The sequence below is a fragment of the Danio rerio genome, chromosome 22 (genome assembly GCF_049306965.1).
Source record: "Danio rerio strain Tuebingen ecotype United States chromosome 22, GRCz12tu, whole genome shotgun sequence".
Classification (NCBI taxonomy): Eukaryota; Metazoa; Chordata; class Actinopteri; order Cypriniformes; family Danionidae; genus Danio; species Danio rerio.
The window spans coordinates 10,231,038-10,253,870 of record NC_133197.1 but is presented as its reverse complement, the minus strand read 5'-3'; the positions used below and the strand labels follow the sequence as shown (position 1 = coordinate 10,253,870).

The 22,833-nt window shown below is 37.1% G+C and overlaps 3 protein-coding genes across 8 annotated transcripts; all 3 read left to right on the top strand.

Moving 5' to 3' along the window:
• Positions 1-317: 317 nt before the first annotated feature.
• On the top strand, positions 318-12,886 carry bap1 (BRCA1 associated deubiquitinase 1). Of its 4 annotated transcripts, none has more exons than NM_001163837.1 (17): positions 318-525; positions 765-794; positions 951-1,005; positions 2,176-2,308; positions 2,575-2,694; positions 2,795-2,856; positions 4,558-4,700; positions 4,784-4,862; positions 5,261-5,399; positions 5,528-5,672; positions 7,076-7,260; positions 7,341-7,462; positions 10,551-11,047; positions 11,181-11,401; positions 11,478-11,570; positions 11,641-11,713; positions 12,070-12,886. In NM_001163837.1, exons 1-17 carry the CDS (start codon positions 489-491, stop codon positions 12,201-12,203), a joined length of 2,268 nt encoding a protein of 755 aa, NP_001157309.1. In that variant the 5' UTR covers positions 318-488; the 3' UTR covers positions 12,204-12,886. The 4 variants fall into 4 exon arrangements, with proteins under 4 accessions (NP_001157309.1, XP_068072413.1, XP_005174027.1 ...); XM_068216312.1 differs by having other exon boundaries at positions 327-525; positions 10,554-11,047; positions 11,184-11,401; XM_005173970.5 differs by having other exon boundaries at positions 327-525; positions 10,554-11,047.
• An 86-nt stretch (positions 12,887-12,972) lies between these two features.
• shisa10.4 (shisa family member 10, tandem duplicate 4) lies at positions 12,973-18,548 on the top strand. Its single transcript, XM_021469568.2, has 5 exons — positions 12,973-13,076; positions 14,202-14,352; positions 15,133-15,314; positions 17,769-17,936; positions 18,167-18,548. The coding sequence occupies exons 1-5, from the start codon at positions 13,016-13,018 to the stop codon at positions 18,298-18,300; spliced, it is 696 nt and encodes a 231-aa protein (XP_021325243.1). The 5' UTR covers positions 12,973-13,015; the 3' UTR covers positions 18,301-18,548.
• LOC137488908 (uncharacterized) lies at positions 18,378-22,796 on the top strand. Of its 3 annotated transcripts, none has more exons than XM_068216433.2 (5): positions 18,378-18,782; positions 18,946-19,099; positions 19,314-19,450; positions 19,534-19,686; positions 22,440-22,796. In XM_068216433.2, exons 1-5 carry the CDS (start codon positions 18,722-18,724, stop codon positions 22,589-22,591), a joined length of 657 nt encoding a protein of 218 aa, XP_068072534.1. In that variant the 5' UTR covers positions 18,378-18,721; the 3' UTR covers positions 22,592-22,796. The 3 variants fall into 3 exon arrangements, with proteins under 3 accessions (XP_068072534.1, XP_068072535.1, XP_068072536.1); XM_068216434.2 differs by having other exon boundaries at positions 18,608-18,782; positions 22,443-22,796; XM_068216435.2 differs by having other exon boundaries at positions 18,618-18,782; positions 19,552-19,686.
• Positions 22,797-22,833: the final 37 nt, after the last annotated feature.

Genomic DNA, 22,833 nt, shown 5'->3' with positions numbered 1-22,833 from the left:
AAGGAAAATGAATGAATTATTCTATAAATAAATTAAGCTAAAAATCACTAGTTTAAATACTAAAACAGAAAAAATATAAATGAATATAAACAAATAATTATGTCCAATACATCTAGCATAAACTGTTCATGCTGAGATATAAGAAAAATCACACACACAGGTATACACCGAACAAGCTATAAATATATAAATAAATAAAGTTACGAAACCACAACCATTGTTAGTCCGTCATTACTATGTGTTGAACTTTACACCACAGCGCCACCGCGCGACCTTTCACTGCATTACACAAAGATGTAAATTCGACGGCTCAGCGTGATGACGTCAAGTCCAGGCGACGGAGCTGCTCTTTATTGTGTTTACTAGCTGTCCCGATCGCCTTAAGATGAATCAAATATGTGCCAGAAAATGATCGTCATGGTTCTTTCTAATATTATGGATCGGTCAATGGTTTAACCGGGGGTTTTGGTGACTCTGAATTCGCAAAAATGAACAAAGGTTGGCTGGAGTTAGAAAGTGACCCGGGTGAGTGTCAAAATCAACATTTCTGCATATGATAACGTTACCCGATTGTCTTTATTACATTTAGATCAATAATTATTCTATTGTTCAAATTCAGTTAGGGTTAGGGTTATTAAAATGTCTTCTCGCTGTGTAACGTTTGTAGATTTTGGTTGTATTACTTATTGTGGCTTGAAAAGTAAACGCATTGAACTGATCAAATATGTATTCGTTAGTTGTTCTAATATCTTGTGCTCTTTCAGGGTTGTTCACACTCCTGGTGGAGGACTTTGGTGAGTGGATCTGTATGCAAATATGATTTTTTGATTTTATGGTGTAAATTACAGTAAATACAAACATTAATGATATATGTGGTTTCATTTATATAAGAAGCATCTTTTATATGAGTGAAATTGGGGGAAATAATTTAATTTCTTATGTTTGAACAGGCGTGAAAGGAGTTCAGGTGGAGGAGATTTATGATCTTCAGAGCAAATGTCAAAGGTGAATTTATCGACTTTTTGAACACTTAAAACATTTAAATGATAAAAGAATACTAGTTTGTAATTCTGCAAATAAATGATAATGTTTGTAATGCAATTTTAGACTCTGGAATATATGATATATTGCATATAGTTATCTTAGGGCTGGCCGATTGATCAAAAAGAAATCGACATTCAGAACATGTAATTTTTCCAGAACGATTTTTTCAATTACTTTCCCTACGTGTCACATGACCCCACTGTGTTAAAGGCTGTGACTGATTTCTACTTCTGTGGCCACTTTGCAGCCACAACTGATCTCTGGTCAGGTAGGATGATGGACTCATTCCTAAGCCTTAATTTGCACTACATTGACATTGATTGGAGGCTGCGCCAGAGACATCTTTAGACGAAATGTAAAACTCGTCAGTGAACTATGAGGGCAACAAAATTAAATAAATAAAAAAATCGTTCATTAATCATAATCAAGTTAAAATGTTCAATCAATCAAGATTTTCATGTTAGGCCAAATCATCCAGCCCTAAGTTATATAACCATATATCATAAATTATATAATTTTTATTGTTTATCACATATTTTATGCGTTTTTCATTTTAATTTAAGTGCTAATTTAATTTAACTGCTAATTTGTCATTTAATATAAAAATTAGACAAAAATAACTGTAATAATTAAAATATACAATGGCCAGACAGAATCTGTGATCATTTTTTGCTATTTCTGCGGAGAAGTTTTCTAAAAAATCTGCAGATTTATTTTGGGAGTATCGTAACTAAAAAAAAATTATATATATATAAAAAAAATAGAAGCTTTTTAACTTATATTTAATCTTTACAACGCAAATCCATCTAGATCTATCATATAATATATCAACTAAATATTCATTTACAAACTGTATTGTAAATAAATCATATGAACATTTTCATATTAGACAATAATATTACTGAAATCAACTTAAAAACTGAATAAATATAAATGTACACACATTTACACAAGTAAATAAACTACTTAATACTTGCAAACTGTACAGAAAATTCTAATCAAATGATCATAACTGCTTTGATTTCTTGTTTATAAAGTGATCATTTAAATATATATGTAAAAGCAAAACATATATGTGAAATATAAGCGCTGTATATTTCATGTAACCTTCCTACATTTTCTTTTTCTCAGTCCTGTATATGGCTTCATCTTTCTTTTCAAATGGATCGAGGAGCGAAGATCTCGGCGTAAAGTCTCCACACTGGTGGATGAAACCTCTGTTATCGATGACGACATTGTTAATGACATGTTTTTCGCTCATCAGGTTAGTCTGTAGAATAGTTTTTTGTCTATACAACAAAATGAAGCCTTAACCCTTATTTCAAGATTGTGTTGTAATCCTAATAAGCACCAAACAAGGTCTGAGGCCATTAAAAAAGGGGTCTCAGTCTGCATGTTTGGTACAAGCCAATGATTGGATTTACACTTAGCTAAAGGAACCACACGGACAAAACAACTGCAGTTTACTAACATTTATTTCTCAGGCTTTTCAGCAAAACCTACAGTGTGTTTGTCGGTTGTTGTGTGCAGTTGATCCCGAACTCCTGTGCGACTCATGCTCTTCTCAGCGTGCTCCTGAACTGCAGCGGTGTGGAGCTGGGAATGACTCTGAGCCGCATGAAGGCTTTCACCAAGGGCTTCAATCCTGAGGTCAGCTCTGTGCATATGCTTAAAAATGGCAACAGATTCTTCTGTGGATCTTCACCCTTGTTGTGTTTTAAAGTCTGTGTGTATTTTTTTGACTTCTCAGAGTAAAGGTTACGCCATTGGAAACGCCCCAGAGCTGGCGAAAGCCCACAACAGCCATGCCAGGTAGAGTCAAGCTTTAATATTACACGATATACATCCAAATGTAACATTAACTAATATGTCAAAGTCGATTCAAATCTGTTATTAATTACTCACTCATGTTGTTTCAATCCCCTGAGACCTTCGTTTATCTTTCTAATGTCAATTACGATATTTTAGATGGGATCTGAGAGCTCCCTCGTCCTCCGTTGAGAACAGGGGTCATGAGATGTTCAGAGAAGAGACCGAAAACATTGTCAAAACATTAATTCAGTGGTTCAAATGTAATCATACAAAGCTCCAAGAACACTTTTGTGCACCAAAAAAACCTTTATATTATAATTTACTTCCTTGTCAGGTCATCAGGGTGTGTGTTTGATATGGGCAAGACAATAGCCGCTTTCACACAATGATACCAGTAAATATCTGGAAAATTTCCATAATGATTTTACCGATACATTCAAATATGTGCTGTTCACACAGGCAAGGGCGTTCCGGAGTTTTCCAGAAAAGTCTATCACACATCCATTTCAAAATACTAATACTAACATTTCAAAATTTCTGTATATTCTGACATCAATAACCAGAAATGAGCTCTAAACGTCTGTGCTTGTGATAAACATGAAGAGGGTGGTTCTTTATCTTGATGGTTTGACTTTTACTTAAAACATTAGCAGCGCTTCTTCACATGCACACGCGTCACACAACTGAACGCAGAGATTCCAGCTAAACTCACAGCAGTTTGTTATAAGTATTTATCGATCATTTTTTCCACAGTTTGCACTAAGAAGGAACATAAACATTATCTGACTAACAAGCAGCAGCTTAAAGTGTTTGGAGAAGGATTTGAAGCTGCTCATTTTCATAAACAGCGCGGTTGTGAATTTATCTGATAGTGTAGACCTCCATGTCAGCATGTTCTAAACGTGAACGTGCTCTTTCTGGAGATTTTTCTTCTGCGTTCACACAGAGCAGCATTCCAGGAAATTACCAGTAATGTTAGAACTTCTTTTTCTGGAAAATTGCTGTAACGAAATTACTGTTATTTTCAAAAAGGGCCTGTTCACACATGATCCCTTTCTGAAAAATTTCGGGAAATTTTCTGGAAAAGTCTGTATGTGTGAAAGGGGCTAATGTATTGCCTTTAGGGTTAGCAGTGTGAAATGCAAGTGCTGTATTGCCTGTAGTAAACACACACCCTATTTTAATATGTAAGACGTAGGCATAGTTACTTTTTACAGTTTTTTTGATGCACAAAATTGTTCTTGGTGGTATGATTACAGCTGGGCCACTGAAGCCACGTGGAATGATTTGACAATGATTTTGATTCCTTTTCTGGACTTTGAATATCACTAGACTCTTGCTGTCAATGGAGGATGAGGGAGCTCTCAGATTTCATCTAAAAAATGTATTTGTGGTCTAATGAACGAAGGTCTCAGTATTGGAATGACAAAGAACATGAAAAATAACAGAATATTGAACTCTTTATTATTGCTAGTTCCCATTTGAAAGCCGTTCCATTGATTTTGCTTCTGTGGCATTATTGTTATAGTTGTTTAGAAGTGTTTTTAAACCGTTGTTTTTTTTTGTGTGTGTGTGTTAATTATTAACTTTTTTTTAGGGGTTGGTGTGATTAGCCAACTTAGTAGATTTGGTATAAACAATCTTGGTCCTGGTTTAAATCTGTTGTTTTTTAGTTATTGTATTTGTCTTGATTTTATGAAGGCCGGAGCCGCGGCATCTTCCGGAGAAACAGAACGGCATTAGCGCTGTGCGGACGATGGAGGCGTTTCATTTTGTCAGTTACGTGCCAATCAAAGACAGACTGTTTGAGCTAGATGGGCTGAAGGCGTATCCCATTGACCACGGTGAACATTTAGATCCATTAAATACAGATTTCCTACCAGCCTGGGGAAAGACTGCTTTAAAGTAATCTTTGTTTATTTTTCAGGACCATGGGGTGAGGATGAAGAGTGGACAGATAAAGCCAGACGGGTCATAATGGAGCGAATAGGACTGGCCACTGCTGGGTAAGATGAGTATGAAAGATGAGCTGAAGGTGCTCCATTGGATTGAGTTCTGGTGACTGTGGAGGACATTTGAGTTTTACTGAAATCTGTCCTGTTAAAGAAACCAGTTTGAGCATTCTTATCCTGCCGGAAGTATGAAAGATTGGTTCACTGTGGTCAAAAAGTTGAGTCAGCTGGTACTGAGCAACAAAAGTATCTCCCATTTTACCACCAGAAGGCTGAACCTGTCTGGCAACATCAATCATGAGACATTCAAGTTCACTCGATTCCCCTTTTTTCCCTATTCTGAAACTCTATTTGAACAGCAGATCATCTCAACCATGTCTACATAAATAAATACTAAATAATTGCTGCAACATGATTGGCTGATGTTTATACATTTTTTGATCCTTCTTTAGAGAGCCCTACCATGACATCCGGTTTAATCTCATGGCGGTGGTTCCAGATCGCAGGATAAAATACGAGTCCAAGTTGGACATCCTGAAGCGGAACAGGCAGATCATACTTGAAGGGCTCCAGCAGATTAGAGAGAAAAAAGTGAGTCCAAGCATGTATTTGTTTTGAATAAAATGTGTTATTTTCTGAGTATTAGGCTACCTGTGAATGTAGCTTAATTTGTTTTGGTGTGTTGTTAATGTCTATATGCACCAATGTTAATGCTGCAGGTTATTCGGATGACTCAGCAAGAATCAGGCCAGGATCGTAAGCAGCAAGACTCCTCTTCTTCAGAAGACACGCCCCCTGTTGTCAAAAAGGAGGAGGTGCAAGAAACACCAATACCTTCAGGTGCCGAGCAGGCCACACCCACAGGTACCCCACACAGTTTGATTTGAATATTATTTAAATGTATTTAAAGTTTAAACCTTTTAAATAAGACTTAAAGGGCCATGACACCCCCCTCTTTCGGTTAAAGTCTACTTCAGAATTTTTTCAAAAGATGCATGATTAATGGGCGTGGAGCTCCGCGAGCATCGGGCAGGAGTGGGCGTGGCCAGCAGGGGAGAAGGGGAGCGAATAACTGCTGTTGTCAGTTTGCTCGCAAAATGAGACACAAAGAGGAGACGCATGAGTGTATAGTTTACAAAGTTAAAATGCAAAGAAATGAACAGTGATTTAATGCCCTGATCCATTTGTTATTCATAATTTCATTTACAGACAACCACAATTTATATCATTATAAAGATGTGTGTTCATGTAAACACTATAAATGAGGACTTCTCCCTCAATCCCCGTATCCAGCAGACTCAGTGCAGCAGGTCTCCTGACCTGTCTATTTTACCCATTAGCCCTGCTGGTAATCTGGAGGATTTAGGCAAACACAGCAGCACGGCGATGTGTCTGAATGTGAACGAACTCCTGATAGCGTCGCCATTCTCTGATTCTCGTGCTGCTCTCCCGACAAAAATGCTAGCAGCACGCACACAGCTTTGCTGTATGATCGGCCCTGACAAGATCGCGGGGGAAAACATGCAACAAACCCCGTGGATGATGGAAACAAACGCATATGAGCCTTCATGAACGGCTAAATACTGTGCCGTGGTTTCCGTGTCTCTCAGCTCGGGCTTGACTCTGGCAGGTCTGGCAGGTCTCATGAATAATTAAGCAGCCGGCTCTTCTCATAGGATAAGAAAACTCCGCTATGAATAATAATGAGAAACCGACGCGTCATCATTGCACTTGCCGTTCTGCGCTACGTCGTCGATTTTGATCCCGCCCCAAAAATCATTTTAAACCCGGAAGCTGAAATTAGCTGACAAAAGCTCAAAATTATCCAGTTTTCCCCACAATTAAAGCTGACAGGTGCTAACATTGTCTTAACTGATGCTCAACACACACACACATCTGTTAATATAAAAAAAAAGTTCTCTGGGGTGTCCTGAACCTTTAAAGTCACAGTATGTCATTTTCGCCACTAGAGGGCATGTTTTCACAACAAACAAAGGCGTATATTGAGTGTGGAATTAATTAAAATTGTGGTCTTAAAAATCATGTTAATGGATGAGCTAAAGTATTCAGCACTTACTATCATGGTAGTGTGAAGCGGAGTACGACAAAGATAAAAAATATCTTTAATCTCTACAAATAAGAACCCTGATAACTAATGTTGACTTCAAACGACCTGCAATGACCTTTAAGTCAAAATATAATGTAACTGTTAATAATTAATGTAAATATTCAAAAACTCAATCTAAATATGTCTTATAACACATCAGAAACTCAAGAAGGTGCTGCCTCTTTACCAAGTCCAGCTGGTAAAGTCAGATCCATGGCTAAACCCGCTTTGCCAGCAGGGGGCGCTCCACCACCAGCCCCTCTACCTGCTCCAAGCACCAACACCATTGTGCAGCGTCTACCAGCCTTCCTGGACAATCACAACTACGCCAAATCCCCCATGCAGGTGAGATCAGATTTAGTTCAAACACGTCACTCTGGAATAGACTAATATGTGCTTTCATTCATAAGCTTGTTGATTGACAGGAAGAGGAGGATCTTGCTGCAGGTGTGGGACGCTCACGCCCCCCTCAGCCCCCTTATTCTGATGATGAGGATGACTATGATGATGAAGAGGAGGAGTGCAGCACTGCTGGTGTCACAAACAGGTACTAAGAAAGGGTCCAACTTTTTTGTCGTTGTAACAAATCTCCGCTACTTTCCACCTTATTCTTCATGTTTGAGCGGGTGCAGCCGTTTAAATCTTTTTGGCTGGAGGATCTCATTCACTTCCATTTATTCTCATTCTCACTTCTCATTCACTTCCATTTATTTTTAGACGTTAAAAACAGATTATGCTGCTTGATGTTGCTAACTGATATTTTCTTATTATATTATTCTACTTGGTCTGTATAGTCATGCAAACACATGTTTGTAGAGGAAGTAGTTTCTCTATTTTCTGGCGTTAATTATTCCTAGTCATTTCTCCAATAGACGACTGAATCGGAAGTCCTAAAGCAATCGCAAAAACGAGTGCACTTCCACATTGAAGAATAAGGTCAATAGAGTGGTTCTGAACTAAAAACTGTAGACTTAAAAAATAGTGACAGCTTAACCGTTACCGGGTTTGCTAGGTGACGTTCTCCTCATGACTGCAATAGTACTAGTTCATAATGGTCCATTCCCTCCTTTCTATTCCAACTTTGCCATTATTTTCCATGTAAACACATGTGAAGGACAAATGTTATGCTCACTTATTTTAAGGTGCCTTGCTTTTACATGCAGAGCCATTCATTAAAGTTAGTTCCACAGCCAGGGCCGGAGTGGGACTCCTTTTCAGCCCTGGAGTTTCAAGCATTAGACCGACCCACCTCAGTTCACGACTGACTATATTAAAATAAGGTCATTTCTAATTCGGTCACATCTTTTTCAAGAAAACAACTGCTTTAGAACTTTAAATGTTCAACAACCTTACAGTTTTTTATGTCTTAACAATAACAATGAAAAAAAATAAAAATAAATAAATTACTCAGGTGAGGATCGAACATGGATCGACGATGTCATAACGCAACGTGCTGACCACTGGACCACAATGGCGCTGTTACGTTTGTGTGGCCGGAATGATAGTTACATCATCATTACCCTGCAGGCAGCATTTTGCTCATGGGGCTGCGAGACAATAAATAAGAAGAGTGGAGCTGCGGCAAAATAATGAATAAAAAGAGTGAGGCTATGGTCAAATAAATAAATAAATGAAAAAAGTGCGACTGCTTTGAGTGCAAGCAGCTAGAAACACCGGCCCTCATGGCCAAAAAATGGACCGGCCCTCTGGGAACTCTCCCGGTCTTCCCGATTGGCCAATCCGGGCCTGTCCACAGCTATGAACCAATCAGAATAACTCAAGAGGATGGGCAAGCATCGCCAGCTTCTGTTTAAACAAGTTGGCCTTACAACAGTATAATTTGATGTTAACATGGTTGAAGTAGCACTTATTTTAAAACCATTCCTGTGTGCTGCAATGACGAGTACTGTGTGAATATTTGCAAACTTAATACTTTTTCATTTAATATTAAGGGTGCTTTCACACCTTTTCTTTTGGAACCTGGTGCATTTCCCAAGTTATCGTGGTTCGTTTGGCATATGTGAACCCAGCTATCGCTCTCGGACCTACGCCAAAACAATTGATCTGAAATCACCTGATTGAGGTGATCTCGGCTTGATTGAAACAAATTCTAGGACAGATCGATTTTAGTAAGAAAGCAATACAATCTGAATCAAGCTATACCACAGTGTATTATAGATATGTAATAGGCATATATACGGCTAAATGAAGAGAGAATTATGAGTAGGGCGGAATGTGATTCCTACTGGTAAATGTGCATTTTATGTCAAATACGAAAGTGAAAGCATGCTGAACTACAGTTGAAGTCAGAATTATTAGCCCCCTTTTGATTTTTATTTCCTTTTTTAAATATTTGCCAAATGATTTTTAACAGAGCAATGAAATTTTCACAGTATGTCTAATAATATTTTTTGTTCTGGAGAAAGTCTTATTTGTTTTATTTCGGCTAGAATAAAAGCAGTTATTAATTAAAAAAAAAACATTTTTGGGACAAAATTATTAGCCCCTTTAAGCTAATTTTTTTTTTTTTTTGATAATCTACAGAACAAACCATCGTTATACAATAACTTGACTAATTACCCTAACCTAGTTCACCTTATTAACCTAGCCTTTTAATGTCACTTTAAGCTGTATAGAAGTGTCTTGAAAAATATCTAGTAAAATTTTATTTACTGTCATCATGGAAAAGATAAAAGAAATCAGTTATTAGAAATAGGTTTTTAAAACTATTATGCTTAGAAATGTGCTGAAACAATCTTCATTTATCTATTATTTCTCTCTATAATGTAAAGCCTACAATGCACAATTCTAGCCAACGGCTCTGTATGAGAAAGTCTTACCTCTGATTTATATTAGGTGACGATGTCTGTGGGTGTCACCATTCAAAATGAAATCGCAGGCTTTCGCTTATATTGCTTTATTGCTCATTGCCATAAATTAAAATAAGGTGGCATGACAGCTGAGCGGGACTCTGCAAAATAAACCACACAAGGAGACATAAGGAGAGTTTACTCGCACGTGACTTGTTTTAGCTATTTTGGTTCGTTTAGAAACTTTGCCATGTGAAAGTGAACCGCACCAAGAACAAAGTGCAACAATGTAACAATTTGAATCCCTGTTTCAGAACAAAACAATCAATCTACAGATGTAAAAGCACCCTAGCAGGCAACATCTGTTATCAAAACACAAGTATTTTCCAACTGATGTTATCTCCCTTGTGTATGGATTTTGAGCATTCCTTCTTCTTTCGTCATGCTCTACATCTTCACAGGAGCGCTCAGTGCAACACATGACCATTAAAAGAACATTGATGGCAATTCCAATCAAAATCTATATAAGTAGCGTAAATATTTTGTTTTTAATTCACTTTCACACAATAGGTCACACACATCACATAACAGGTCAGTACTACTGTTCTACTACTGTTCGACCACTTTGAAAATGGTACATATTTCAAGTACTTCTGGAAGTGGTTGAATACAGACGAGTTCAAAACGCTTTAGCCCCAGTGTATATATTATTACCTATATTTATTGTTGATAATTTGGGATTGGATTATCAAAATATTCATCTTATAGGTGTAGGTCAAGCCATAGAGTGCATTCTGAATCTTCAATACTTGTGTTTGCAATTAGCAGGGTTCGAAGAAAGTTGGGTCTGCGTACCCGTACCATGAGCCGCACTGCAGTGGGCGGAGTCGCAGCAATGGAGGGTCAACTAGCACTCAGTGTTTTAGCAGAGAAGCTCAAGAAGGAGGTTCAGCGGAAAGACGCCTTGGCCACAACTGGATCCACACCTCTGAACGTACGTACCGAGGGTCGGACAGGTGGCATCAGCATCACCTCGGCTTGCCAGCCGTCGCCCACCCCTAGTAACGAAAGCACGGACACAGCCTCCGAGATTGGTAGTGCATTCAACTCCCCACTGCGGTCACCAGCTCGATCACAGGCGACTACACGTCCCTCCAGCCCAGTGGCTTCCCATGTAGGCCGCGTGCTGTTTGGGGAAGAGGAGGGGCTGCCTAGGTTAGATGCCCGACACAATCGGGCTGTCCGAGACTTGGGGGTGCTCGTGAGCTCAACACAGCTCCAACTGCAAGAGGATGGAGTCATATTTGCCCTGCCACCTACAGGTACGCATTCAAAACTACAAGATTTAACTAGAGATGCACTGATTGACAAACTAAGGACTGTCATTTTTGCTTGCCCCGTGATCATCTGGAAAGTTCCAGCTGAACTGAAGCTAACTTTGATCTCATTTGACAGAAGCATTGGAGGGGTTGAAGAAAGTGGGTGGTGTGGATAAGAAGAAGAAAGAAGAGGCGAGTGGTCCAGGAGGGGAGGAGGAGGTGAAGGAGGGACCATCAGTGGAGATGAAAGCAGAGGACGTCAAAGAGTCAGTTGACGTCAAACCTGAGAAGGAGAACCTGCCGACCACTGATGTTGAGAACAGCACCAAACCTCCTGGGGAAAAATACACTCCTAAGGTAAGACGGTGACCGTTTATTTGTCAAATCATGGTTAAATTACGCGATGTCACATAGAAGGGTTTCTCTCAAACAGGAGTTGCTAGCTTTGCTGAAGTATGTGGAAGCAGATATCGCCAACTACGAAGTGTATTTGAAAGAAGAAGTGGAAAAAAGGAAGAAGTACAAGGTAGGTGATTGATTCCTCACAGGATTTTGTCCTCAAAGTATGGAATGAGCTTATTGAGATATGTTTTCAGATTGATGACCAGAGGAGGACTCATAACTATGACGAGTTTATCTGCACCTTCATATCAATGCTTGCACAAGAAGGTAAAAAAAAACATTAATTCTTCCACAGAACACAAAAATAAGATATTTTTGAATAAGATATATTCATGATGGCAGTGGGAACATTCTGCTAAATATCTCCTAGTGAGTTTTAATAATTGTTTTCAGTAAATTAATATTATGAAAGTCAATGGATTTTCAATATACCATCTTTTCTGTTCATCACAAGAAATAAACTGAAATATGTTTCAAACAAGCAAAGTGTCAGTAAATAATAATCGATTAATATTTTGGGTGAACTATCCCTTTAGCAAGCTATGAGTTGCACCAAAATGAACTTAAATACATTTTCAGTCAATTATTTTATTGTAATCAAATGTGCCTTTGGTGGTTTGCAGGTATGTTGGCGAGTCTGGTGGAGCAGAACATCTCTGTGCGTCGGCGACAAGGCGTAAGCATCGGTCGGCTTCACAAACAACGCAAACCTGATCGGCGGAAACGTTCACGGCCATACAAAGCCAAACGGCAATAGAAGATGATGATACAAATAAATCAAATGACAGCAACCCCACAACCCATTTTGGAGAGACATTGTCCAAAAATCATTTCTGAATATCAACAGCAATGCTAAAATGCAGAATTGACAGTGTTAGCTAAGTTATCAATAGCTTAATCAGTTGTTTGCATCGTAAACGTACATGCACACCATCAGTTCCAAAGCAAATGAGCTATGCTCAATGTTTATAGATACTAAAACATTTTTCATGTTGCCATATGGAGTCATTACTTTGTACTGTATCAAAGCTAATCATAAAACCAACAATCATTGGAGCGCCATTTTGGGAAATATCCAGTCAAGGTTTTACCAAAGATAGTGCTTCAAGTTTAGTTGATAAGTGGTGGTGTATTTAGTTAACAAATGGATGAAATGTAAGAAATAAGCTGTTTTCAGATATCCTGGGATCAACCGTTCAGTCATTTTATTCGTAAGAAACTCAAAAATCATGAACAAAAGTTGGTTTGTGTGACAAATCTTCACTGTAATCGTTTGATTTTGGTTACCGTTTACTTGCTCTTCACGATTTTCTTGCCTTTTTTATCCTGGGGGTTTGTTTCTGATATGTTCCGTTTGCTTGTACATATGTATTTGTGTTGTCTGATGTCTGCACGGGTACTGTCAGATTTAGACATTAAAATTAATGTTTCGAATTACAATGACGTCTTGGATTCATCTGAGACATTTTGTATGGATGTAACATTTTTAAGTAAATAAATAAGACGCACCCACACACCTGAAGACTGGTTACGCCCACGCCTCCGAAGAAAAGCGAAGTGAAGAGCAGCATGGCTTCCAGCATCTCGGTTGTTCTCCTGCTGTTCGCGGGTTTATTCCAGAATATTGTCAGTAAGTGTTGAAGAAAGCGCCTCTACGCGTTTAACTCATTTAAAAGGTTAAAACTACATCACACGATGGACGTCGGTTAACTTGAAGAATGATTTATTACGAGACCGTTTTAAAGATACATTTTCTAGTCATCTGATGTTTGTTTGTTTTTTGTCCCGATTGTAAGATAATTTCGCGCGTTCGGCACTCAAGCAAGCTTTTCCCCCACACGTGTTAGTCGTTTATGTGTAAACTAAACCGGTAATATTTGTCTTTAAATATAAACCTTTACAGTCTATGATATAAACGCATTGAAATTTAATCGTAGTATTTTTTTTTTCATTTCATAATAACGTAGCTATGTCCGATTATTGACAAACCAGACATAACTTTTTAATCATAATAGAAAATTGTATTTAAAGTTTTAATGACTCTGTTCAAAAACCAAAACGTTGTAAATTCATACAGAACATTTGGCCTTTTACAAATAAATTTAAATTAATGTACTTAAAGTACAACAAAATTTTATAGTTGTTTAATGCAAGTTATATTAATATATTTTACGTAACTTGGGTTTGTTTCAACAACTGTGGCTTTATTAACATGCATCATGCAAGATACTTTGTTGTTTTATCAATAAATTACTGCACTAATATATTTTATAATTTACGCACCCAGTAACTTGACAGTCTATTTTACTAACATATTCATGACTGTTCAGTAAAATATTAGAAAATGCAAACTTCTGATAAAAGGTTTTATGGTGTAGGTTCATGGAAACAAAGGCCAAAATGCATGCATATGTGATTTTTTGAAAAGATGCATATTATAAAAGTGATTATCACAAACCATAGACAAGATTCACCAATTGCACTATGTATTTAATTTTTAAATACATTTCTGTGGATCAGTGTGAGCAGATCATTGTGATAATTTTGTCTGTATGCAAAATGTCTTTAAATCAAGTACATCCTTTTATGAACTTTGGTAAAAAAAAAAAAAAAAATAGTAGTTTGTATTTCTAGGATGTCTCTAATAAACATAACTTGGATTTAAACAATTGATACAAGCAATCCACCACATAAAAGTATGTAAATTGCCCCTTTTTTCTTAATTGGCAAATTTTTTTTCTGTTCTTTTGTTTAGGCTATGAAGACTGTTACAGTGTTATTAAGAATGAATTTGTAGTCTGTGGTTGGTTGACCAACAATTTCTGCTGTGGGACCTGTAATGGCACTTACTGCTGCGATGACCCTCATAAAAGAATCACCAGAAACGAATTAGACGACTGTTTTTGGTAAGCAATTACTTGTTTTTAAAAATATAAATCAAACTGCATGTTGTTCCCTCTAACTGATAACACTGGGAAATTATTCTGATAATTTTGCAATAAGTTATAATTTTGCAACCAGATTTTTGGAATAATGAACAACCCAGCAGTTCAGCTGTTTGCTTATGAATGTTAAAAATTAGTAGACAACTCAATTTTAAATGGGGTGTATGCATACAGACTTTCAGTCAGCCAGCCCCAGGGCTTCCGGTTAAGTCATCCAATTGGAAATCGCTGTGTTTAAGATCTGATTTCTTTTAAAAACAGCGATCTTTACTGCCTGGCTGAGATGTAATATATAGTCGGTATCCAACTAGAAGACCAAACATCGGTAGACCAAACAAGAAGCACTGCATTAAATTCTATTTTCTAGTTTTGTGCTAGCCTTTCACCGGAAGTTCATGATTGGCTGTAAATCACTAACTGTGCATAGCCCAACAGCTTTAACATAATTTATGTACAAAAGTTTGACCAATGGTCAATTTTCTTGTGTTAACATTTTTATTCTGTGAGATTCAGAGTACAGGAACTCTTAAAGAGGAAATGCCTTCTTACCATCATTTCCCCATTTATTATGAGCACAAACCACTTTGGTCCCGAGAGGACAGAAAATAAATGGGTTGCTTTGAATTTCATTATAAGCAAATCTTTGGTTCAGTTTAAACAAGCGAAACAGACCCATAAGCTAATGTTTTTGTTGTATAAAGTTGCATTGCTAATATATATTCTCTATTTTCTCTCCACAAGGAAAGACTTCAAGGCTTTGGAAGGAAAGTTGAATTTTCTTCAACCAAAGAAAATCACAACTGACAACACGTGTGTCGCAGTTTATTCCTCTTTAATTGGAGTTGTGGCCTTCATCGTTGTGTTCATCATCTGCTGGGTCTCTCCCTCCTGCTTTCTCCATAAGAGATTCAGAAATCCTGGATGTAAGAGTCAATAGCTTTGTTTTCATGCGACTTAGATTTATGCGAAAAATATTGCATTTTGCATAAAACCCTTGCGAATAAAGCACCGGTTCCAGCTAATGTATTAAAGACAACAACAAGTTGGCACTAAAATGAGAATATTTTTGTGATATGAGAAGCTACTGTGGGCCTTTTTTCTCATATAATTAATAACTTGCACTAGAACGTGTGGCGTGAGATTAGACCAGTCACAGTATAAAATATCGACTTATCGTACAACACATTGACATGATCTTAATCATTTTTGGCTATATATATATATATATATATATATCACTTAGGGCTGTGTGATTAATCGAATCGCAATTTAAAACGTTGCATTTTAACTATTTGCAAGAAGCTGTTATATGAAGTTTATATTAGGGCTGTGTATTGGTAAGGGCCTCACAATATGATACACATCATGATACATAGTGCACGATACAACATATCACGATACAACATATCACGCAGCATTCAGGAATGGTTTATATTAGTATGTGTGTCATGTTATATTGAAAACTTTATAAAGTCAGCAGACGAATTAAAATTCCAATTTATTTTCTATCCATTTCAATTCATTAGAACTGCACGATGTGATTGAACAGAGAACTCACTGAAATGTATTAAATGCATATTGCTATTAAACACTTAACTAAAATGTATATGCCACTAAAGTCACATATAAATGAAATAATTTATAAAACTAAAGCAAGTAAAAAATTAAATGCACCATGTAATCATGAAACGGGAACACAGTGCTCTAATATGCTGTAAACTATTAGAAAATTTTAGTGTCCAAAAACAGGGCTCAAAATTGCGACTGTTTTGGTCGCGTATGCGCCCAAAATTTTATCTATGTGACCTCAAAATATATTTGGGAGCATTTGTGCGAGTTCATAAAATTGTTGTTGCGCGACTACTTTTCACATTTTCACCACATGCGCGGATTTAGAAGGCATTCACGCATTAAGCATCTTTGCATCTAAAAACACCAAACGCAGCACTCAGGATTGGTTTAAAACAGTCGTCATGTCAACTTGCTGCAGCAAACAAAGCCCTCAATGCTTGCCCCACCTTCAAGCTCTTCTTATTGGCCAACGGCGCTAGAACAGAACGTGAATGGATTGGTTAATTTCAGATGTCAATTACTCCATTCCGATGACAGGGAGTTACAGTCGTGAAAATGTAAAGGTCTGGATACGAGAGAATGAAAGCAACACTGACAGATTTAGTTTTAGAAATCACCTAAAGTTAAAAATAATGGCACATCTGATCAGTGATCATGAAATGAATGTCAATCCAGCATTTACACTTTTCGAAGAGTGGATAAAGTCGTGCGACTGACAGCATTGTGAACATTTTGCTGTGAAAATTGGTCGCACACAGGTAAATTGATGGCACGTTTTTCATGCAACATGCTGACCAGCTGTGCTGCTACAGTCATGTTAGTCATGCGGCCTTGCATGAAAATCCAATCTGTTTTGCCATGAGCAAAAGTTGAAAGCTGTAATGCCTGTATCTAGCTTATTATGAGCATTTGGAAAGTATTTTCTGCTCCATTTTGATTGCACCACTTGTACTCCATGCACAAGATGAGAACACATGTTGGTATGAAAGGAAAAAATCTGGCTGTACAGTAAAATTGGTTTACAAGTTTACCTAAACCAATATGCTTGTGGTCATTAATTGTAATCATTATAAGAACATGCATGAATGTTTTTAGATTCAATCCAACAGTGTCTACGTTTACTTGGACATCAGTATTCAAATTATTTGCTATAATCTGATTAAGACAATAATATGATTAAGGTGTTTATGAGTTGCTTTTTGAGTGTTCCTTTCATGATCCCGTTTAACATGTTACATCACATTAACGGCGATTAACGACTTTGCGTCACCACGCTGTCCACATTTCCTCTGGAGTTTCATGTACTTTCGGCTGCTACATTTGTAATATTTCTGCTTTAACTGTAGTTCAGCAGTTTCACTTTCATTTAGGAACATCTCATTCATGCCCCCCATGACAAACTGAGGTATTGGATGAGAGTACGAATTAAGGACTGGTGGAAGAGTATTGTTTTAATGGAATTTGATACCGTACGCCGAAAGGGGGGAAAAAAACAACATTTTGTGGTATGTGGCCCCTCACTGACTTGATAAGTGCAGAGAATAGTGTCAAACAGCCGTGTGTGTAAAGACTATCCTGTCCTAGTCCTACATTTCTGTATTGCACTTCAATAATGCGACTAAAATCGGCATACTCTGTCTTAATTTGATTAAGTTTAGTTCGATTATGACATTAGTTGGATTAAATCAATCAAAAATCGATGTTTACATGGTAGACTCTCAACCAAAGTATTGTCTTAATCGTATTAAAATCAGATAGTGTCCATGTAAATGTACTCATTGTACAACTTTTGATTCTTCACACAGCTGTGTTGTCGACTTCTACATTCGTGACGACACAATGCCTTCCACAGCTTGACAGTAAGAACGGCCACTACCCTCCATACCAGCCTTTGTCAAATGACCCACCACACGGAGACCAACTAATGCCAACTGGATCTTTGAATGGACCACCACCATCATATCTGGATGCTGGTAAAATCTTCCTTTCTTAATTGTTTCTAATCCAAATATCTAAATTCTTAAATCAAGAAGCATTTTCTAGACGAGCTAGTAAACCTAAACCGTATTATATGCCTAAACAATATCAAACTCAACTAGACACCATTTGAACAGTATTGTTTTCTCACTGATATCTTTAAAGACCTCCTAAAACATAGTGGTGGAACTGTTTAAATAATTGCTGTCTTTAATTTCGTGTCCAGATGGAGGTCAGACTGTGGACCCTAAACAACCAGCAATGCAGATGGACTATACGTCGCTTCCATTAGCTGTAAACCCTGTTTATGTGGAATCACCCGGAATAACTAGAGTTCAGATGCCCAAGACTGGTTACTAAACCAACTCCAGTGTGTCTGAGATTGTAAACTTGTTGGATTGTAAATATATTGATTTGATTCATTAAATGTTACTCGCAAGTGTAAAGTTGACTTTCAGAGTCTGGAGTTGAAGAAACCAAACGTTTTGAACTTGTTCAGTTAATCTTTCAGTTTTAAAGCAGATGAAATTTTGAGTATAGTTCTTTGTAAATGTTTTTTTTCTTCAGTTTTCTTGGATCTAGACATTAAAAACAATGTTCAAACTGCACTGGCGGTCATTGGTTTCCTCTTGGGTTTGTCACATGGACATGGGAGGCACTTATCATCAGGATTGTTTGGGTTACACGAGCAACAACAGCATAACTGAGCATAATTAATTCTGCAGTCTCCGGAAATACGCCATGTACACTAAACCCAGCACTAAATGGGAAGAGCTGCGCTATGGTGTACGCAGTCATGTTTCTTCTGTGCCTTTCTGCGGTTATATTCAAAGTGACATTAGGTAAGTGACCAAATATATTGATGTTAACTGTAAAAATGAGCAGATAAACTAAAAGTACTTGTAATTAAATTAAAATGTAGTTTGTGATTCACAATATAACTACACTTGGATTTGTTACTCCCCTTTAAAACTGAATCACTTAATTTCTGTTCTTCCTTCATAGCTCTTGAGGATTGTACATCCTACAATGCCAGCAGGGGTGATCTTGTATTGTGTAGCAGAAGGTCTTTCTTCTGCTGTGGGACGTGCGATAAGATGTACTGCTGCAACAATCGGAAGGAAAAAATAACCAAAGATGAACTAAACGACTGTCTTTCGTAAGAAATGATAGTTTTTAACATTTTTAATAACTAAGAACAAGTTCACCAGCTGTAAAGCTGAAACCTGGTAGTAATTTTTATTGTTTTTATTCAAGTTTCAGACTAATTACCAATGAATGATCAATTCTGAAAACTGTCTGCATGCTTGGCTACATATTTGACTGAATTAATTAAGGTCACAATACTCAATTTTAACTGTGTCTCTTTCCAGAAACAACACCTTGCCAAGTCATTCTCCCCATCAACTGGACCGAACAGTGTTCATTGAGCCCATAGTCATGTTTTTAGTGTTTATCGTCATTGTGTTCATCATCATCTGCTGCAGTGAAAAAAGGATCAGAAACAGACGTAAGTTTCGATGGTAAACATGTGAAGGGCTGGATGATTTTATTTATAATGCAGCTCCATCTATTGATTTTTCCCAACAAAAGTGATGTCGACAACTACAGTCACGACTACACAACACAATCCCCAAGAAGGCCTGTACTCCGCTTACCAGCCTGTGTTTAATAATCCACAATCACCCACTATGCCAATGGGGCAGCTTTATGCACCGGGACCTCCGCCTTCATACCATGAGGCTGGTAAGATCTGCACATTATTTGAGATTATTTAGGACATTAATAAAATGCATGCGGGCAGTGAGTTATATTTGATTTTAGTGTTAAAGAGGGGGTCGATTTAAAAATGGCTGACATATCTACATCATATAATCAGATTCCAAATGTCAAGTATTTGTAATTTAGAGTAAACTACTTTTTAAAATACTTGTAATCATATTACAGTTACTCATGGATTACATATTATGTACTGTTAATGTTTAAGGTTGCAGTATTATTGATGTCAATTTAAGGTTGGTGTTTTTCTAGTTGTATTTAATTTTAAGGAAATGTTTTAAAATCGTAGGATGTAATTGTTTTATTCAGTGTTACTATTAGCAAACACTAACAGCGAGGTATATTAGCATTAGTATTTTGAAGTAACTGGCCATCATTGCACTTTAAAGAGAAGCTGTTGAGGCTCTTGTTGCTGATAAATATTCATGCATTCATGTATTTGTCCATGTGTATGTCAAAATAGTACAAGATTACCATTTTGGATATGGGTTGGCACAAAAGTAATCTAGATGTAATCCAAAAGTAATCAGATTACATTACCTTAAATGTGTAATCTAAAAGTAATCTAAAATTATATTTACGGACTTTTTTTTTTTTTTTTTTTTACAAATTTTGTCATGCAATTTGTAATTTGCTACTGATTACAATTTATAATCTTTTAGCAATAACTGTGGTCATTAACTGAATCATGAACGTACTTCTCAGGTGCTCTGTTTTAAAATAACACAGCATCACTCTAAAATAATACAATAAAAATTTTAAAAAATGTTTAAGCTTCTTAAATCACATGAATTATAACTAAAACTTAATGTTATTGCTTAATATTTTCAGAATCACTGCGGTGTATTCATTTTAAATTGTGGATATGTCTTAATTTTAAATTGTGGATGTGTTAATTTTAAATTGTGGATATGTATTAATTTTAAATTGTAGATATGTATTAATTTTAAATTGTGGAATCAAATGTGCATATGTGACCCTGGAACACAAATCCAGTTATAAGGGTGAACTATTTTAAAATGAAGATTTACACATCATCTGACAGCTGAATATATGACCTTTCCATTGATGTATGCTCAGTATTTGAGTTGATATATGGCTAAGATACAACTATTTAAAAAATCTGGAAAACTAGTTTTTACCATTGCGTATTACTTATCAAAGATTCAAAGAATTATCAAGTATCAAAGTTTTTATGTTATGATAGGAAATTAAAGAAGTCTCTTTGTAGAACAGGAACCAACACAGGCTCACTGGGAATATGTGTCCAGAGCTACATATTTGAGAACCGTGAAATATGCATCCTGGGCTTTGCTGTATTTTGTTTGTAAAATGAACGCTACGCCACCGACATCTGTTCCTTTTAGTGCTATACTGCTGAATGCTTACCTCCGTTTGAATTACTTTTCTGGTGTGACAAGTTTGCTTGATAGTTCATTACATATGGTGTTGGACTTGGGACGTGGTGGGGACTGAACCAGGATTTAAATCTGGTGAAAGACCGGAAACCAGGTAAATCGAAACAAAAAAGGCATTGTGGTAAAAGCACACAGCGACCGCTCTCTCTCACTCTTTCTCATGGATGCGCACAAGAAGGACTTTAAGATGGGCAGAAATGCACATTAGAGCCCCTTTATCGGCAATTTTCCGGAAAGGTCTGTATGTGTGAACAGGCCCTTTTTGAAAATACCTGTAAATTCGTTCTGGCTATTTTCCAGAAAGAGCAGTTGTAAGACTACCGGTAATTTGCCGGAATGCTGTGCTGCGGGAACACAGAAGGAATATTGCCGGAAAGAGCACGTTCACGTCTAGAACGTGCTGACGTGAGACGTCAACTTTAGCCAAACAGTACAGTCACACGCGTTCACAACTGCGCGGTTTATGAAAATAAAAGCCTTTGAATGTTTTTCCTGACACACTGAGCTACTAGATGTTAATCAGATAATGTTTGTGTTCCTTCTTAATGCCAACTTGTACATAAACAACGGCTTACCACAAGCATCTTATCGATAATTATTTACCTTCAAGCTCTGCTTCCTTCAGTTGCTTGACGTGTCGCGTGTGCCCGTAAAAAAGTGAGCGCCAGCACACACACGTTATGTACATCTCGACATGTGAAAGTGTTTCTCTATATGTTTTCATCTAAGTTGTTCACAATACTGATTCATCCATAGAGTTTGTAATGTAGTCAAATGTTTACAAATACAAGCGCAGCTGTTTAGAGCTCACTTCTGGTTAATGATGTCAGAGTTTTCCAGATATTTACCAGTATTACTGTGTGAAAAGGGCTAATAGCCTTTGTTGGATTTACAAGAAATGGCACATATGAGAAAACATGCCCATGTAACGCATTTAAGATTGGCTAAAATGTACACGGGTTTTGCGAAAACAAAAGCTGCAAATATACCTATATTTTGCAGTTCTCAAATATGTAGCCCTGGAAACACATTTCTATTAAGCCTAAGTTGATATAAACATGATCTTTACTTGATATTCTATGGATTTTTGGCATAAAAGGATTGATTGATTATACTTGTAATGTATACTTGGCTATTCCTATAAATATACCCACGTAAGTGAAGCCTGGTTTGTAGGGTCATATATGAATGTACAAGTCAGTTGAAGTGTATAGTCAACACCTGGCTGAAAACAAGAAATTACATTTTTAAATCAATGGATAGGCAATCTAAATGAAGTTACAGTCTGGCTTTTGTTTCCAGCAGGGTGTCCTTGTCCCATCAGCCAGTCTGCATATGACAGTGGTCAAGTCTTGTACTCCATACAACCAACAGAAGCTCAACCACCGCTGTCCATAGATTACAATCCACCAGCTTACAACCCTGCTTACGTGAATTCACTAAAGACCTCTTAATCCACATCAGGCTGTTCCTCTGCATGGCTGCAACTGTTACTCGAAAAACAAAACAGTGCATTAGTTCCATGAACCTAACCTGAGACTACAGACACGTCTTCCGCAATCTAATATCAATCACTTTTATAATACATTTATTGTTCAGTGTCTGACTTTCATTCTAAAGAAAATAAACTTGCAATGTGTTTCTGCACAGTGGCTTTAATAGAAAGTTGGAATTAATTTATTCCTTTTCTTTTCAG

What these genes read in the sequence shown, in the direction of transcription:
- shisa10.4 (XM_021469568.2), top strand. Translation starts at nt 13,016, where the DNA reads ATGGCTTCCAGCATCTCGGTTGTTCTCCTGCTGTTCGCGGGTTTATTC. An exon ending in GAATTAGACGACTGTTTTTG is followed by an intron (nt 14,353 to 15,132) that starts GTAAGCAATTAC and finishes TCTCTCCACAAG; the next exon opens with GAAAGACTTCAAGGCTTTGG. An exon ending in GAGATTCAGAAATCCTGGAT is followed by an intron (nt 15,315 to 17,768) that starts GTAAGAGTCAAT and finishes TTCTTCACACAG; the next exon opens with CTGTGTTGTCGACTTCTACA.
- LOC137488908 (XM_068216433.2), top strand. Translation starts at nt 18,722, where the DNA reads ATGGTGTACGCAGTCATGTTTCTTCTGTGCCTTTCTGCGGTTATATTC. An exon ending in GAACTAAACGACTGTCTTTC is followed by an intron (nt 19,100 to 19,313) that starts GTAAGAAATGAT and finishes GTCTCTTTCCAG; the next exon opens with AAACAACACCTTGCCAAGTC. An exon ending in GCCTTCATACCATGAGGCTG is followed by an intron (nt 19,687 to 22,439) that starts GTAAGATCTGCA and finishes TTTTGTTTCCAG; the next exon opens with CAGGGTGTCCTTGTCCCATC.
- bap1 (NM_001163837.1), top strand. Translation starts at nt 489, where the DNA reads ATGAACAAAGGTTGGCTGGAGTTAGAAAGTGACCCGG. An exon ending in GGAGTTAGAAAGTGACCCGG is followed by an intron (nt 526 to 764) that starts GTGAGTGTCAAA and finishes GTGCTCTTTCAG; the next exon opens with GGTTGTTCACACTCCTGGTG. An exon ending in ATAGGACTGGCCACTGCTGG is followed by an intron (nt 4,863 to 5,260) that starts GTAAGATGAGTA and finishes ATCCTTCTTTAG; the next exon opens with AGAGCCCTACCATGACATCC.